The sequence below is a fragment of the Diabrotica virgifera genome, chromosome 3, assembly GCF_917563875.1.
Source record: "Diabrotica virgifera virgifera chromosome 3, PGI_DIABVI_V3a".
In the NCBI taxonomy this organism is placed as follows: Eukaryota; Metazoa; Arthropoda; class Insecta; order Coleoptera; family Chrysomelidae; genus Diabrotica; species Diabrotica virgifera.
In genome coordinates, this window is record NC_065445.1 from 48,567,545 (window position 1) to 48,581,902 (window position 14,358).

At 32.8% G+C, this 14,358-nt stretch overlaps 1 protein-coding gene across 1 annotated transcript; it reads right to left on the reverse strand.

Annotated features, from left to right (window-relative positions):
- Positions 1–1,396: 1,396 nt before the first annotated feature.
- On the reverse strand, positions 1,397–11,210 carry LOC114342292 (uncharacterized). Its single transcript, XM_028293093.2, has 2 exons — positions 10,285–11,210; positions 1,397–1,737 (listed from the first exon to the last, which is right to left on the reverse strand). Exons 1-2 carry the CDS (start codon positions 11,162–11,164, stop codon positions 1,502–1,504), a joined length of 1,116 nt encoding a protein of 371 aa, XP_028148894.2. The 5' UTR covers positions 11,165–11,210; the 3' UTR covers positions 1,397–1,501.
- Between the last annotated feature and the right edge of the window lie 3,148 nt (positions 11,211–14,358).

Below are 14,358 nucleotides of genomic sequence, written 5' to 3' on the forward strand. Positions count from 1 at the left end.
AAGAATCGGTTTACCAGAAGTTGTGTTTTTCCTGGTTTTTATGTAAAAATATGTTGTTTTTTTTTCATTTCTTTCACCCTGTATGTATTAATTTTTCAAAAAGTTAATACCGCCATTGAAAAGAGCGTAAAAATAGTTTTTCGGAAATATTTTGAGCTTTTTAGTTATGTTAATTACCATTTAATAAATGCATAACGTATCTTCACATGTACTTATGTGCGGCAGATTCGTGCAAATATTATAAGAATTATTGTGTATTTAATGGTAGAAAAATATAATTTGTACCACATATACTACACATGTAAAGGTTCAAATTTAGATATGAGACCATCTCAGGTTTTATTCCTTTTACAAAAATGGCGGGGATTCAAAATGGCGACTATACATATGTGACTAATAGCACGATAACTTTTGAACGAGACGTCAGATTTCAACCAGATTTGGTATATAGGTTCTTTTTTTGATGAATAAGATCGAGGTCTTGAACCGGAAGAATCGGTTTACCAGAAGTTGGGTTATTACTGTTTTTTATGTAAAAATATGTTGTTTATTTTTCAATTCTTTCACCCTGTATATATAAATTTTTCAAAAAGGTAATACCGCCATTGAAAACAGTGTAAAAATATTTCTTAGGAAATATTTTGAACTTTTTAGTTATGTTAATTACCATCTAATAAATCTATAACGTATATTCACATGTACCTATGGGCGGCAGATTCATTTTGAATGCCCGCCATTTTTGTAAAAGACGAAATCTGAGATGGCCTCATATCTAAATTTGAGTTTTTGTATGCGTAGTATGTGTGGTCCAAATTATATGCTTTTACCATTAAATTCACAATAATTCTTATATTGTTATTTGCACGAATCTGCCGCACATAGGTACCTACATGTGATGATACGAAATGCATTTATTGAATGGTAATTAATATAACTAAAGAGTTCAAAATATTTCTTAAAAAATATTTTTATACCTTTTTGAAAAAATAATATATGCAGGGTGAAAGAATTGAAAAAAAAACAACATATTTTTACATAAAAAATCAGGAAAAGCACAACTTGTGGTAAACCGATTCTGCCGGTTTAGGAGCTCGATCTTATACATAAAAAAAAGGACCCATATACCAAATTTTTTTGAAGTCGGGCTTTTTGTTTAAAAGTTATCGTGCTATTAGTCACATATGTATCGTCGCCATTTTAAATGCCCGCCATTTTTGTAAAAGGTAAAATCTGAGTGGCCTCATGCCTCATATCTAATTTTGAACCTTTATGTGTGTAGTATATGTGGTCCAAATTATATGCTTCTATCATTAAATGCACAATTCTTATGATATTTGCACGAATCTGCCGCACTATTATATTCTCTTAAACATCAAAGCAAAATAAAATCAAAGGAAATGTTTATAAAAAAATATGTATTTGCAAAATTAAAAGTACGAATTGTATGAGAAAAAAATTAAAGAGAAGTAATTCAAAATTAATAAAAAATTAAAAAATTACATTAAATATCACTGCCTTCATTAGCAACATGATGCGCAGCAGTAGGTGAAATCACTGCAAGATGTTCCTTCTGTAATTTTCTAATGTTATTCTTTCTCAAAACGTCGCTGATAAACTGATTTGCTTCTTCTCGATCTTTACAATTCTTCGATTTCCGTCGTATCATCCAGTATCCACTAATAGTATCAGATCCTTCACAGCTTCTGCATTCTCCACAAAACATCGCTACTCGTTTACCTGGATTAAATAATAGTATATTAGGACCATGACAAGGATAACATCAGAAAAGATCCGTGTGTCTCAAAGGGCGATAGAGCATGCTATGTTGGGGCGTTTCACTACGAAACAATATCCCAAAAAAAAATAAGTGAAGGATGAATATTTAAGAATAGGTACAGTAGGAAACATGAAAGAATACCCATGAACGAACATATAAAACACGCTGTATTTTCCTGTCACCGTATCACACAAAAAATTGGCCAGCGCAAGTACATGTAATAATTATTGTTACATGTACTTGCACTGGACAATTTTCTTTGTGACACGGTGACAGGAAAATACAGCGTGTTTTATATGTTCGTTCATGGGTATTCTTTAATTTTTCCGACTGTAGTTGAAATTGTCTATTATTATATAAAAAAAAAGGTTTACAATTCTACATTCCCTCCATTTTACAAAAATGGATGGGAATACCCCCCTCTCGAAGGTGGAAAATATACATTCAAAATAAGCCCGGAATTGGATAAAATGACTAATTCTAAACAACTTTTGATCTATAGAGTTTTTTCACTAAGTCAATACTTTTCGAGTTATTTGCGAATGAAAATGATCATTTTTAACAAAAAAAAAAACATGTTTTTGGGCGGTTTTTCGGAGGTAACTCAAAAAGTAAGTATTTTATCGAAAAAAATATTCTTAGCAAAAATATAGCTTATAAAAAATTTTAAAAAATGGTTATGCATGAGGTCTGTAGACCTAGTAGAAGCAGAGTTGTAGCTAATGAAAAGTAGATTCTTCTGCGTCAAATTCCAAATCGAATATTTCAATGTGAAATAACTCAAAAACAGAGCACTTTTCGGGGAGAATTTATGTCAGCTTTTTTAAAGTGTTTTTAAAATCACCCCCTAATTAGCATCACAAATAAATTTTATCATTACCACTTGACAAGTTACTTTGCTTATACATATATATTATTTATATGATCTGTAAATTTTATCGGTTCAAAGTTCTTATTTTTGAAAAGACTGTTGTTACAATGGCTTGAACTAGTAACTAATTACGAGTTTAGGCAAATTTTGAACAGCCATAGCATAACCAATTTTTGTCTAACAAGAAAACAAAAAATCAAAAATATTCAGAAAAGCAAAACGTACATTTTATTACTCTTTGAGATTTTTGGTATTACTAATAATTTTAAGTTAGTTCCGTGAACAATTCCATTTTTTTAAAATAAAAAAAAATGTTTAATTCTAAACCCAGTTTTTTTCAAAAATGAGCACTTTGAACCAATAAAACTTATAGATAATATAAAGAATACATAAGTAAAGTAACTTGTGAAGCGGTAACGATTAATTTTATTTGGGAAGCTAATTAAGGGGTGATTTTCGCAATTTTTTTACCAAAAAATAAAAAGAACCAACAATATTTTGTGCGTAACTCACTTATTTTTAATGTTAGAAGTTTTTTTTTAAACAAAATAAACTTTTTTTAAACACTTTAAAAAAGTTGTAATGAATTTTTCCCGTAAAGTGCTCCGCTTTTGGGTTATTTCAAATTGAAATATTCGATTTGGAATTTGACGAAGAAGAACCTACTTTTCATTAGCTACAACTCTGCTTCTTCTGGGTCTACAGACCTCATGTGTAAACCATTTTTTCAATTTTTTATAAGCTATATTTTTGCTAAGAATATTTTTTTTCTAAAATACTTACTTTTTGAGTTATCTGCGAAAAACCGTCCAAAAACATGTTTTTTTTTTTTGTTAAAAATGAATGTATTCACTCGCAAAGAACTCGAAAAGTATTAACTTAGTGAAAAAACTCTATAGAACAAAAGTTACTTAGAATTAGTCACTTTATCCAATTTCGGACTTATTTTGAACGTATATTTTTTCACCACCGAGAAAATATTTTTCATCCCGTATTACCCTCCATTTTTGTAAAATGGAGGGGATGTATAATTGTAAACATTTTCTTATATAGTAATAGACAATTTCAACTACCTATTCCCAAATTTTCATCTTTCCTTTATTTTTTTGAAGGTTTTCGTAAAATTTTGTGGTCCCTGATCGGGCTAAACCGCCAGCTACGACAAATAATATCAGGAGTGGCTGATGCAGTACAAAGAATAGCAACACTGAAATGTAACTGGGCAGGTCACGTGGCTCGAATGACACATAACAGATGGTGAAAGCGGATATTGAAATGGATACCAAGAGATGATGTCAACCGATGCAGAAGTCGTTCACCAAAAAGTTGGACTGATGATTTGAAACCTTGTCATAGGAATTGGATGCAAGAGGCATAATATCGAAATAGATGGAAAAGTTATGAGTGATATCTATGTCCAGCAATGGACAAGCGAAGAATGATGATACTATTCAACAAGATAACAATGGGTGCAACAGGTTATAACGTAAATCAAATACCGACAACATTAACTTTTACACAGGTAAAACTAAGTGCTAGACGTAATGCTGATAGAAAACAAGGCATTCAGTCATAAAATGTCCAAACGTAGAACGACGTTAGTCAGTCCATCCCTGTCAACGGCTAGCGATATAGGTTGATGATTACCAATTTTTGACCTGAATTGGATGTAGGGATGGACTCGAGTCGAGCCGAGTTTTTAACAAGCTTTAGAAGCTCGGCTTGAAGTTCGAGACTTTCTCATTATAACGCAAGGCAAGTGCTCAGCATGGGCAAGGCATCGGCTCGGCAAGATACATTTTACATATAATCTTATGCACTGCGCGGGATGTAATTCACACTATGCGTGCCAGGCATGCGACATTCTTTTCGAAACAATCTTTGGCACGTGCTCGGCAAAGATTGTTTCGAAAAGAACGTCGCATGCCTGGCACGCATAGTGCGAATTACATCCCGCGCAGTGCATAAGATTATATGTAAAATGTATCTTGCCGAGCCGATGCCTTGCCCATGCTGAGCACTTGCCTTGCGTTATAATGAGAATCAGAATTTAACGTTCCCGAAAACGGAGTCGGACAAGCCGAACCGACTACAGCACAGCCAGATTGTCGATCTTTCCATGTGTACGCGGTATGAATAGTACGAATGGATTATTATAAGTATTTTAGAAGTTTAAAACTTCTAAAAATCTTATAAGTTTTCTGAAAACAGTTATTAAAAACTACTTTTATATGTAAACGTCCGAAGTGGAAGTGGAAACGTTAATACAATAATACAATCATTGTTTAAGTTAAAACTGATGATTGTATTAACGTTTCCACTTCAACTTCGGACGTTTACATATAAAAGTAGTTTTTAATAACTGTTTTCAGAAAACTTATAAGATTTTTAGAAGTTTTAAACTTCTAAAATACTTATAATAATCCATTCGTACTATTCATACCGCGTATACATCGAAAGATCGACAATCTAGTTATGATTGTAGTCGGCTCAGTTCGGCTTGTCCGACTCCGTTTTCGGGAACTTTAAGTAACTTCGAGCTGCAGGTTGAACTCGTGGCTCACCGAGCCCGAAAATATAATATTGAATGTAATATATAGTGAGATATTAAGGAATATCCAATTTACTCCATACCTTAAGGACATACAGTACATTGAAAATACATACTTGTAATCTGAATTACTTATTCTCAAACAAAAATATCAGTTGTAGGAGAAATAAATGAATTAGAAAAAGAATTGGAGTATTAGCTAAAATATTGACAAGCTCGTTAAGGAAAGCTCGGCTCGTTTCGAATTCAGCTAGGCTCGGCTTAAAAAAAATGATTCGGCTCGAAGCTCGATTCGTCAAACGAGCCAAGCCGAGCTAACCTCGAACTTGTGACCATCCAAAATTGGATGATATGAGCACCAACAACATGTGGTTTCAATAGGACGGCGTTACGTGCCATACAGCTAAATACCACAATGTATATTCTGCACAAACTATTTGAGGACATGGTCAAATGGTCATCTCACGTAAAGGTGATTTGAACCGGCTTCTGAGATTATACGATTTGATCCCGTTAAACTTTTATTTAAAATAAAAGCTGTAAATCAATTAATTAAAGACAAGGACTTGGGGTTACCTAGGTCTTACGGGTAAGAAAAGTGACTTTTTAAAAAAATTATATCTCGAAAACTAAAAATTATTTTTATTTATAATTGGAACATGTAAAAGTATAGTACTTAACGTACTCTCAAAAAAATTTTCAGCCAAAAATATTCATTTTTGTAGAGTTGACTTCAATTTTTCGACAACAGCCCCTTTTTTGCGGTAGGCAGCATAACTAAGTCCAGTCTCATCTGAAATCAAAGAATCAAAAAGTTTCTTGTAATTTATACCTCTGGCTAGTGAATGAACGAAGGAATTTTTATTAGGTGAAGTTGTTTTTCTTTTATAAAAAAAACTACTTTAAAAATGGTCATTTTTGCAAAAATGAGAAAAATTGGGGTCGAAAATGTGTTTAAACTTATGAAAAATCTTCAAATTTCATTTTTTTAATTCCTTCGTTCATTCACTAGCCAGAAGTATAAGCTACAAGAAACTTGATTTGTTGATTTCAGATCAGACTGGACTTAGTTAATCTGCCCACCGCAAAATAAAGGGCTGTTGTCGAAAAATTGCAGTCAACTCTACAAAAATGAATATTTTTGGCTAAAAATTTTTTGAGAGTACCTAAGTACTATATTTTACATGTTCCAATCATAAATAAAAATAATTTTTAGTTTTCGAGATATAATTTTTTTTAAAGTCACTTTTTTACCCGCAATACCTATGTAACCCCTTAGCAAAGTAAATATTTTAATGACAATTAATAAATTCAATACAGCACGAAGAAGAGATCTATATCACAGCGGACATGTCCGTCAAAAATCCCTCTTTTGAAGAAACCCAAAAGGCGTTAAATAAGCTCAAAAATCACAAAGCGCCGGGTACGGAAGAGATACCAGAAGAATTTTTGAAATATGGGGGAGACGCACTACATCGCAAAATCCAGCATTTGCTAATGCATATATGGTTAGTAGAAAAGATACCAGCAAGATAAAAGGAAAACATCATAGTGCCCATCCACAAAAAAGGGACAAAAGAATATGCGCGAATTATAGAGTAATTTCACTCCTAAATACGACATATAAAATCCTCTCGAACATCATTCTTATCAGATTAACCCTTTATGTTGAAAATGTCCTGGGAGAATATCAGGCCGGCTTTAGGGCCAACAGATCACAACTATTCACGCTGAGACAGCTTCTAGAAAAGGGATTGGAGTATACCTACGGTGACCATATGTACTTATTTAAGTAGGACAGTACTTATTTTTAAATATTGTACTAATGTACTTTAAAACCTTTCTAAGGACACGCGAATGTACTTATTTTTTCTAAAAAATGGATATTTTTTTCTTTTACTATGTACTTTTAAACTTTCTTTGTATACTGTTCCAGGTATTACAGCTTTTGTGTCTTGATGGTTTCCAATATTTCCATTCTTTTGTTGACTCTTCTCATGACTTCATTGTTTGTTACAGGCTCGGTCCATGCTATCTTCAGGTACCTTCACCCACAGTTCAAATGCTTCCAACTTTTTGGTAGTCGACGCGTTAATTGACCATGCATCTATCCCGTAAAGCAGAGTCGAGAAAATATAACACCAGCCTAAGGCTACGGCTCCACGGGCTGGAAATTGACGCTAGCAGTAGCCGCAAAACGAACTTAAGGTTCCGCAGAACGGAATAGGAATAGCCGAACTGTACCGACTACAGGACTTTTGCGTAGTCGGTTCAGTTCGGCTATTCCTATTCCGTTCCGTGGAACCTTAAGTTCGTTTTGCGGCTACTGCTAGCGTCAATTTCCAGCTCGTGGAGCCGTAGCCTTACTCTCAAGTCTTAATTATTTCAATTCTCGTGCACAAAACTACCTTTCTTTTTTTTGTTGAAGTTGGTTCTTGCCTTCTCTATTCGAACTTTGATTTCTTTGGAGTAATCGTTTGTGTGATTAATTATTGTGCCAAGATAGTTGTAGTTTTCAACTTGTTCTAAAGTTTTACCTTTAATTGTCAGGCTTTTATTATTATTTTGGGTTTTTGATATCCTCATAAATTTAGTTTTCTTGATGTTTACTGATAATCCATATTGTTCTCCATACTCAACTATCTTGTTCATTAGCTTTTGGAGGTCTTGGAGGTTGTCCGTTATTATGATAGTGTCGTCAGCATATCTAATGTTGTTAATTGGCGTTCCATTTAGGTGCCTTTATTCCTGCTGTTTCTCCCTCAAGGACTTTTTTCATAATTTCTTCAGAGTATGCATTTAATAGTAGTAGTGACAATACACACCCCTGTTGCACTCCTCTTTTAATTTCGAACTCTTCTGATGTGTGTTCGTTAATGCGTATGTGTGTCTGCTGTTTATAATATAGATTTGTTATAATTCAAAGGTCAGTGTATTGTAATTGTTTTGCTTTGAGGATGTCCATTAGCTCTTTGTCGCGGACTTTATCGAAAGCCTTGTTGTAATCTATGAAACAGACGTACATATCCTGGTTCACATCCAAGCATCTCTGGATTAGTAGTGTAAATCCATAGTGGGTTTCTTCAATATCCATATCAAGTGTTTGGTAAATGCGTTTATGAATGATCTTTAAAAACAGTTTAAGTGTGTGAGACATCAGGCTTATGGTGCGGTGGTCCTACACAAAACTTCACTGCACAAGTGAAACATTTTTACACAAAATGTGTAACCTACCTAGAAAACTGGAGTACAAAACTGGAGTACACTCGTTCTACTTCGCGAGGAACTGCGATACCGACAAAGAGCGGTGCGATACTGACCAAGATCCCTTTGACCAGACCGACAGAGAATGGAAGTAGAACTAAGTGAGGAAAAGTTACACAAGGTGGCCGTCTACACTCTCGTACTGGTTGAATCTCGATCGACTTCGGCGAGAGTGTGGAGCTCGCATAAGAAGTGAAATAACATGGAACGATGTTTGTTATTCTCTCGAAGCTTTTAATTGTATATCAAGGCAACCATGTTAAACGAAGATCACCTCTTTGCCGAACTAGGAATTTTGAAAGACGTGGCTACAAGTGAAAAAATTGCTGAGTGGAACAGAGAAGAAAAAAATGTCAGGATCGATGGCTTAAAGTTTTTAAGTGTGTAGATCAATTCAAACTGAAAAACTTACAAATATTATGCGAATTTTTTTTTGTCTTCGGGGTACTAGTGCGGCTATCGAGCGTTTATTTTCTGTAATAAATAATTATTATTGGACGTAGGAAAAGTCACAAATGTCCATATCCACTTTCAAGGCAGCGATGCTGGTGTATACAAATTTTGATGAGACTTGTATGAAATGTTTCATTTACTTCAGTCAAAGTCGGACCTTCTTAAGTTAATTTTAAGTTCAGAAAAATATGAATGATGCAAAAAACTGGAAGAAGATGAGGCTGTTCCAGGTCCCTCATCTAAAAACTCTTAATTTCAAAGTTAATGTAATGTGTTATGTTTAGTTTCAATGATATAATTTTTTATGTTTAGCTACATAGTTTATTTATTTTTAATGCCAAAAAGTTATATTTGTCCAATAACAAGATACATTTTGCGTTTTTAATACATTTTTGTTTTTTGTACTTTTTTTTCTTTAAAAAGATATGGTCACCGTAAGTATACCAGACCCATACACAATCTCTTTATAGACTTTCGACAGGCATGTGATAACGTAGAAAGAAGCCAAGTATGGAATGCCATGGCGGAGTTCTCAATACCAAAGAAACTCATTCGTATAACCAAAGTCTGTATGGAGGGTGGAATATCTAAATTACGTGTAAATAATCAACTGTCTGGCAGCTTTGAAATCAACAGTGGACTCAAACAGGGTGATGCGTTATCTCCACTACTTTTTAACCTTGTATTAGAGAAAGCCATGAAGTCGGCTGAAATAAAAACATAATTGCTATCGGTTCAAGGTCCCAAGCTATTACTAGCATATGGAGATGACATTGATCTCGTTGAAGACTCAATCCTATCCATAAAAGACATTTTCAACGAGATGGAAGGAGCAACAAGTAAAGTAGGGCTGAAGATTAATGAAGAGAAGACGAAATGTATGTGTATAAATAGAACTACATGAAGAGACAGGATAGGACAAAATGTGACGGTCAACACTTTCAATTTCGAAAGACTACAACGTTTTAAGTATCTGGCGGCTCTAATCACAGCTGACTGAAATCGCTGTCTATTCACACTGGATAAGCTTATAAAATCAAAAAATCTTACAAGAAGTTTAAAGATCAAAATCTATAAATCTATCGTCAGACCTGTACTAACATATGGATGCGAAACGTGGACCATGATCAAAGCAAACGAAGAAAAGCTTAGACGTTTTGAACGAAAAATACTTTTTTAATACGAAACATTTTCAGACCTCACCACGACGTCACGGCAATCCAGTATAGGATCAGAACCAATATCGAATTAAAAGCATTCTAAAATTACGCTGATATTCTCCAAGAAATTACCAGTCAGCCAGGACCTACCCAGGGTTGTAGCGCTACTTGATGATGATGAATTAATAAATTTATATAATATACGTACCTTTTTCAGATAAAGCAATAATCGCTAGCATATAAGAATATTGAAAAGGCATTAAGGCTGTAACTTTCCAGTCGCTATCAGCTAGAAATCCTTCTCCAGGTGGTTCCTTTGGTACTATGGTAGCTTTGAGAGTTTTCAGTTGATTTCCTCGTACAATTCTAATTTGCATTCCTCCCGCGTAACTATCCCAGTCACCTGTAACGTTACACAAAGTTGATTCACCATCAAGTTTCGGCTCATTCTGTAATTTAATTAACTCCTGGACATCTTGTATGACTTTACTTAATATATGCTCCGTTGATTGTTTCCCCTCTTCGAATTCTTCTTGTTCTACATCTATTTCTTCAACTGGTTGGTGGTGACGGCCTAAAACAAAAGGTGTATTGCTGGTTGGGGTATTAGTTACAGTTACGGCTATGCAAGTGGTTTTAACTGCTGGTTTTGCTGTTGTAGTGCGAGTACTTTCTACACAGGGATCTGGTGTGAGCGGTACTATTAACGGTAGCACCTTATATTGTCCCTTTTGTCTAACGTCAATGGTATTATTAGTATTAGTATTAGTACTATTATTTCTATTGTCCTTATTTCTTTTTGTGATTTTGTTTAGCTGTACTATGTTTCCGTCCTTAAAGACATACATATTCTCTTCTATAGAGTGTTTAATCCTCGATTTGGTAGAGCTTGCGCTACGCTTATGTCTTTTAATAAAATTTCTCAATTCACTACTCATCGGTTGTTTTTGTAAATACTGTTTTTCTCTACATAGTAAATTTCTTTTTGCTCTCACTGCAATGGATTCGTCTGCTGCATTATATACCGCAGATGAATGTACAATAACGTGCATTGAAATGCAATAAAAAAGTAAGAACTTTGATACCATTCTTTCAACTAAAGTGTTAGTAAAATATTTCAATAATATATGTAAACTTCACTAAACGCATGACATAAATTTGTCATTAGCAATGTCTTCTTCTTTTTTAAATGTTTACTTTAAACGTTTATTATTAAATAATTATGTAAGTAAATAAGAAGGGTTTCATAGAATGGTGAAGGCCAGTACAACGTTTTAATTGCGCCATTTATTATTATACCTACATGAATTTAGTTGTTTTTTTTTTAGTTTTCAGTTAGTTTACATTTTATTATTTTTTTAATTGGTTATTACCAATTATTATGGTGACATTCTCTTTCCTGACCGAAGTTTTCTGTGATAATTAATAATACAAAGTTTCCCTCATCGTATTTTTTTTATGTAATTATGTTTATTTACAATCTACATCATTAAAAGAGTATTAAGTAAATTTGTTCCATGTTTTTGGGCATGAAGAAGAGACTTCCAATGATGTCTCATCTTATTCTATTTATGTTTAAGTTTTAAAATAGGTCCTGAGGCCAGGTTCTATCTAGTCTCCTTGTGGCAGGGCCATTATGGAATAGTTCCCTTACTAACTCATTTTCATGGTGAATGGAATCTACGCTCATTTTGTGACTCCGTGGCTCGATGGATTTCTTCTCTGATGAAAGGTATATTTAAGTCTTCGCGAAGTGTTTGGTTACTTACGTACCATGGTGCATTCACTATTGATCTTATAACTTTAGACTGAAATCTTTGGATGATATTCAGTGATGTTGACTTTGCACAGCCCCAGAGGTGTAGTCCTTAGTTAGTCCAACCTGTGGGTGAAAAATAGGTCGATTTCAGGATATAATTCAGGAATTTTTGAAACCTATCAGGTGTTGTAAAGGACGATGCCAGAAATAACTCATATTAAAATGTAATCAAAAATATTGTGCGGTTTTTCATTACGATTTTCATTTGTTAAATTTGCAATTTTTAAAGATTTTTAATTTTGCAGCTTAGGATATTTATTTTAGAGAAAAACTTTTAAATAGAAAATTGTAGTAAATTATAAAACCTACAATTTGAGCTATGGCAAGTTTAATTTTGTTAATACGTTATTGCAAAACAGCCTGCGAAAGTCCAAAATGGCCGTTTTGTGCAATTGCCTCATTTATTGCAAAAATATCTTTTATGTATTTTTTTAAGGCTTTAAAATGAAGATCTTTCAATACTAAATATAAAAAAAATTGTAGTGCCCCATTGGTGAACTTGTTGCTTAGATATTATAATTTTTTATCTTAAGAGGTCAAATATCTAAGGCTATAACTATTTTAAAAAAAAATCGTACAGAGTTAATCCAAGATTCACTCTCCTTCTAAAGACCTATACTTTCATATTCTGATTTAAATAAATGCGTATAACATTTTTCAACTTCTTATTTCGGGTTTGAAAGTAAGGGGGCCAATTTCGTTATAAACATTTAGAACGGAAGCCGCCCCTGTACATTCTATGAGTTTCTAACTTATAGGTTATTATTGCTGAAGACAAAATAAAGATTCAAAATAAAATAAAAATTTTCTACGACCAATTGAAGCCGAGATAATTGTTTTTGTTTTCTTAAATCGTAGTGACTTTATTTATAGCAATTAAGAAATTATTTCACAGTAATTGACTAAAGAAAGACTCTTATATTATCTTAAAATAAAAATTATTTTAACCTAAAATTACATTTAATTATTAAAAATGATTTATAGAGTGTAGTGGAGATTTATTTTTCGTTACGACTGTGATTTATTGTATCGGTTGCCCTTAGCAACGGCTAGCAACTTATAATACATACATTGAATCACGGTTTTTGCTTTAAATTTTAAAGCTCCGCTTGAATTGACATAAAATTTGGCAAACACATAGATATCATGTTAAAGAATAAAAATGATATTGGGTCTCTGTGTGCTTTTGTCCTGGGGTGAGTTTCACCCCTTATAAGGGGTGAAAAATATATGTTCAAAATAAGTTCGGAAATGGATAAAACGTCTAATTCTAAGCACCTTTTGTTCTATAGCATTTTTTTACCAAGTTAATACCTTTCGAGTTATTTTCGAGTAAATACCTTCATTTTTCAACAAAAAAAAACACGTTTTTAGGCGGTTTTTGACAAATAACTCAAAAAGTAAGTATTTTATTGAAAAAAGAGTTTTAAAAAAACATAGCAAATTAAAAATTGAAAAAAAAAGATGTATGCATAAAATCTCTAGACCCAGTAGAAACAAAGTTCTAGCTAATGAAAAATATATCCGTCAAATTTCAAAGTGAATTATTTCAACGTGAAATCACCAAAAAATCATGCACTTTTTGGAAAAAAATCATTACAACTTTTTTAAAGTGTTTAAAAAAATATGTATATCTGTTTTTAAAAAAAGTTTATAGCATCAAAAGTAAGCAAGTTACGCTGAAAATAAAGTTGATCTCTTTTTTTTTGCCAAAAATCTCGGGAAAGTCGCCCCCTAATTACCATCTTAAATCAAATTAATCATTACCGCTTCACGAGTTACTTTGCTCATGTATTATTTATATGATCTGTAAGTATCATCGGTTCAAAGGGCTTATTTAAAAAAAATGGTTTTAAAGTAAATCTGTTTTAGTTTTTAATTTTGAAAAAAATGTTTTTTTCAAATAACTTAAAATTTATTAGTGTGACCAAAAATCACAAAGAGTAAAAAATTAAGTTTTTGCTGTTACGAATATTTTGGATTTTTTGCTTTTTTTTTGGAAGGTAAAAATTTGTTAAGATATGGCTATTCTATATTTGCATACACTCGTGATTATTGACTAGTTCAAGTCCTTTTAACTACAGCCCCTTTAAAAATAAGCGCTTTGAACCAATTAAACTTACAGACATAAATGACACATACACGAGTAAAACAACAAAAAGTGGATGATTTTTTAGTTATTTCACGTTAAAATAATTCACTTTGAAACTTGACGGATATGAACCTATTTTACATTAGCTAGAACTTTGTTTCTACTGGGTCTAGAGATTTCAAGCATACATCATTTTTTTCAATTTTTAATTTGCTACATTTTTGTTAAAACTCTTTTTTTCAATAAAATACTTACTTTTTGAGTTATTTGTCAAAAACCGCCTAAAAACGTGTTTTTCATTTGTTGAAAAATGAAGGTATTTACTCGAAAATAACTCGAAAGGTATGAACTTGTTGAAAAAATGCTATAGA

Coding starts and splice junctions, on each gene's coding strand:
- LOC114342292 (XM_028293093.2), bottom strand. CDS start 11,164: ATGGTATCAAAGTTCTTACTTTTTTATTGCATTTCAATGCACGTTATT. Junction 1,738..10,284: donor TATTGCTTTATCTGAAAAAG/GTACGTATATTA, acceptor TATTTAATCCAG/GTAAACGAGTAGCGATGTTT.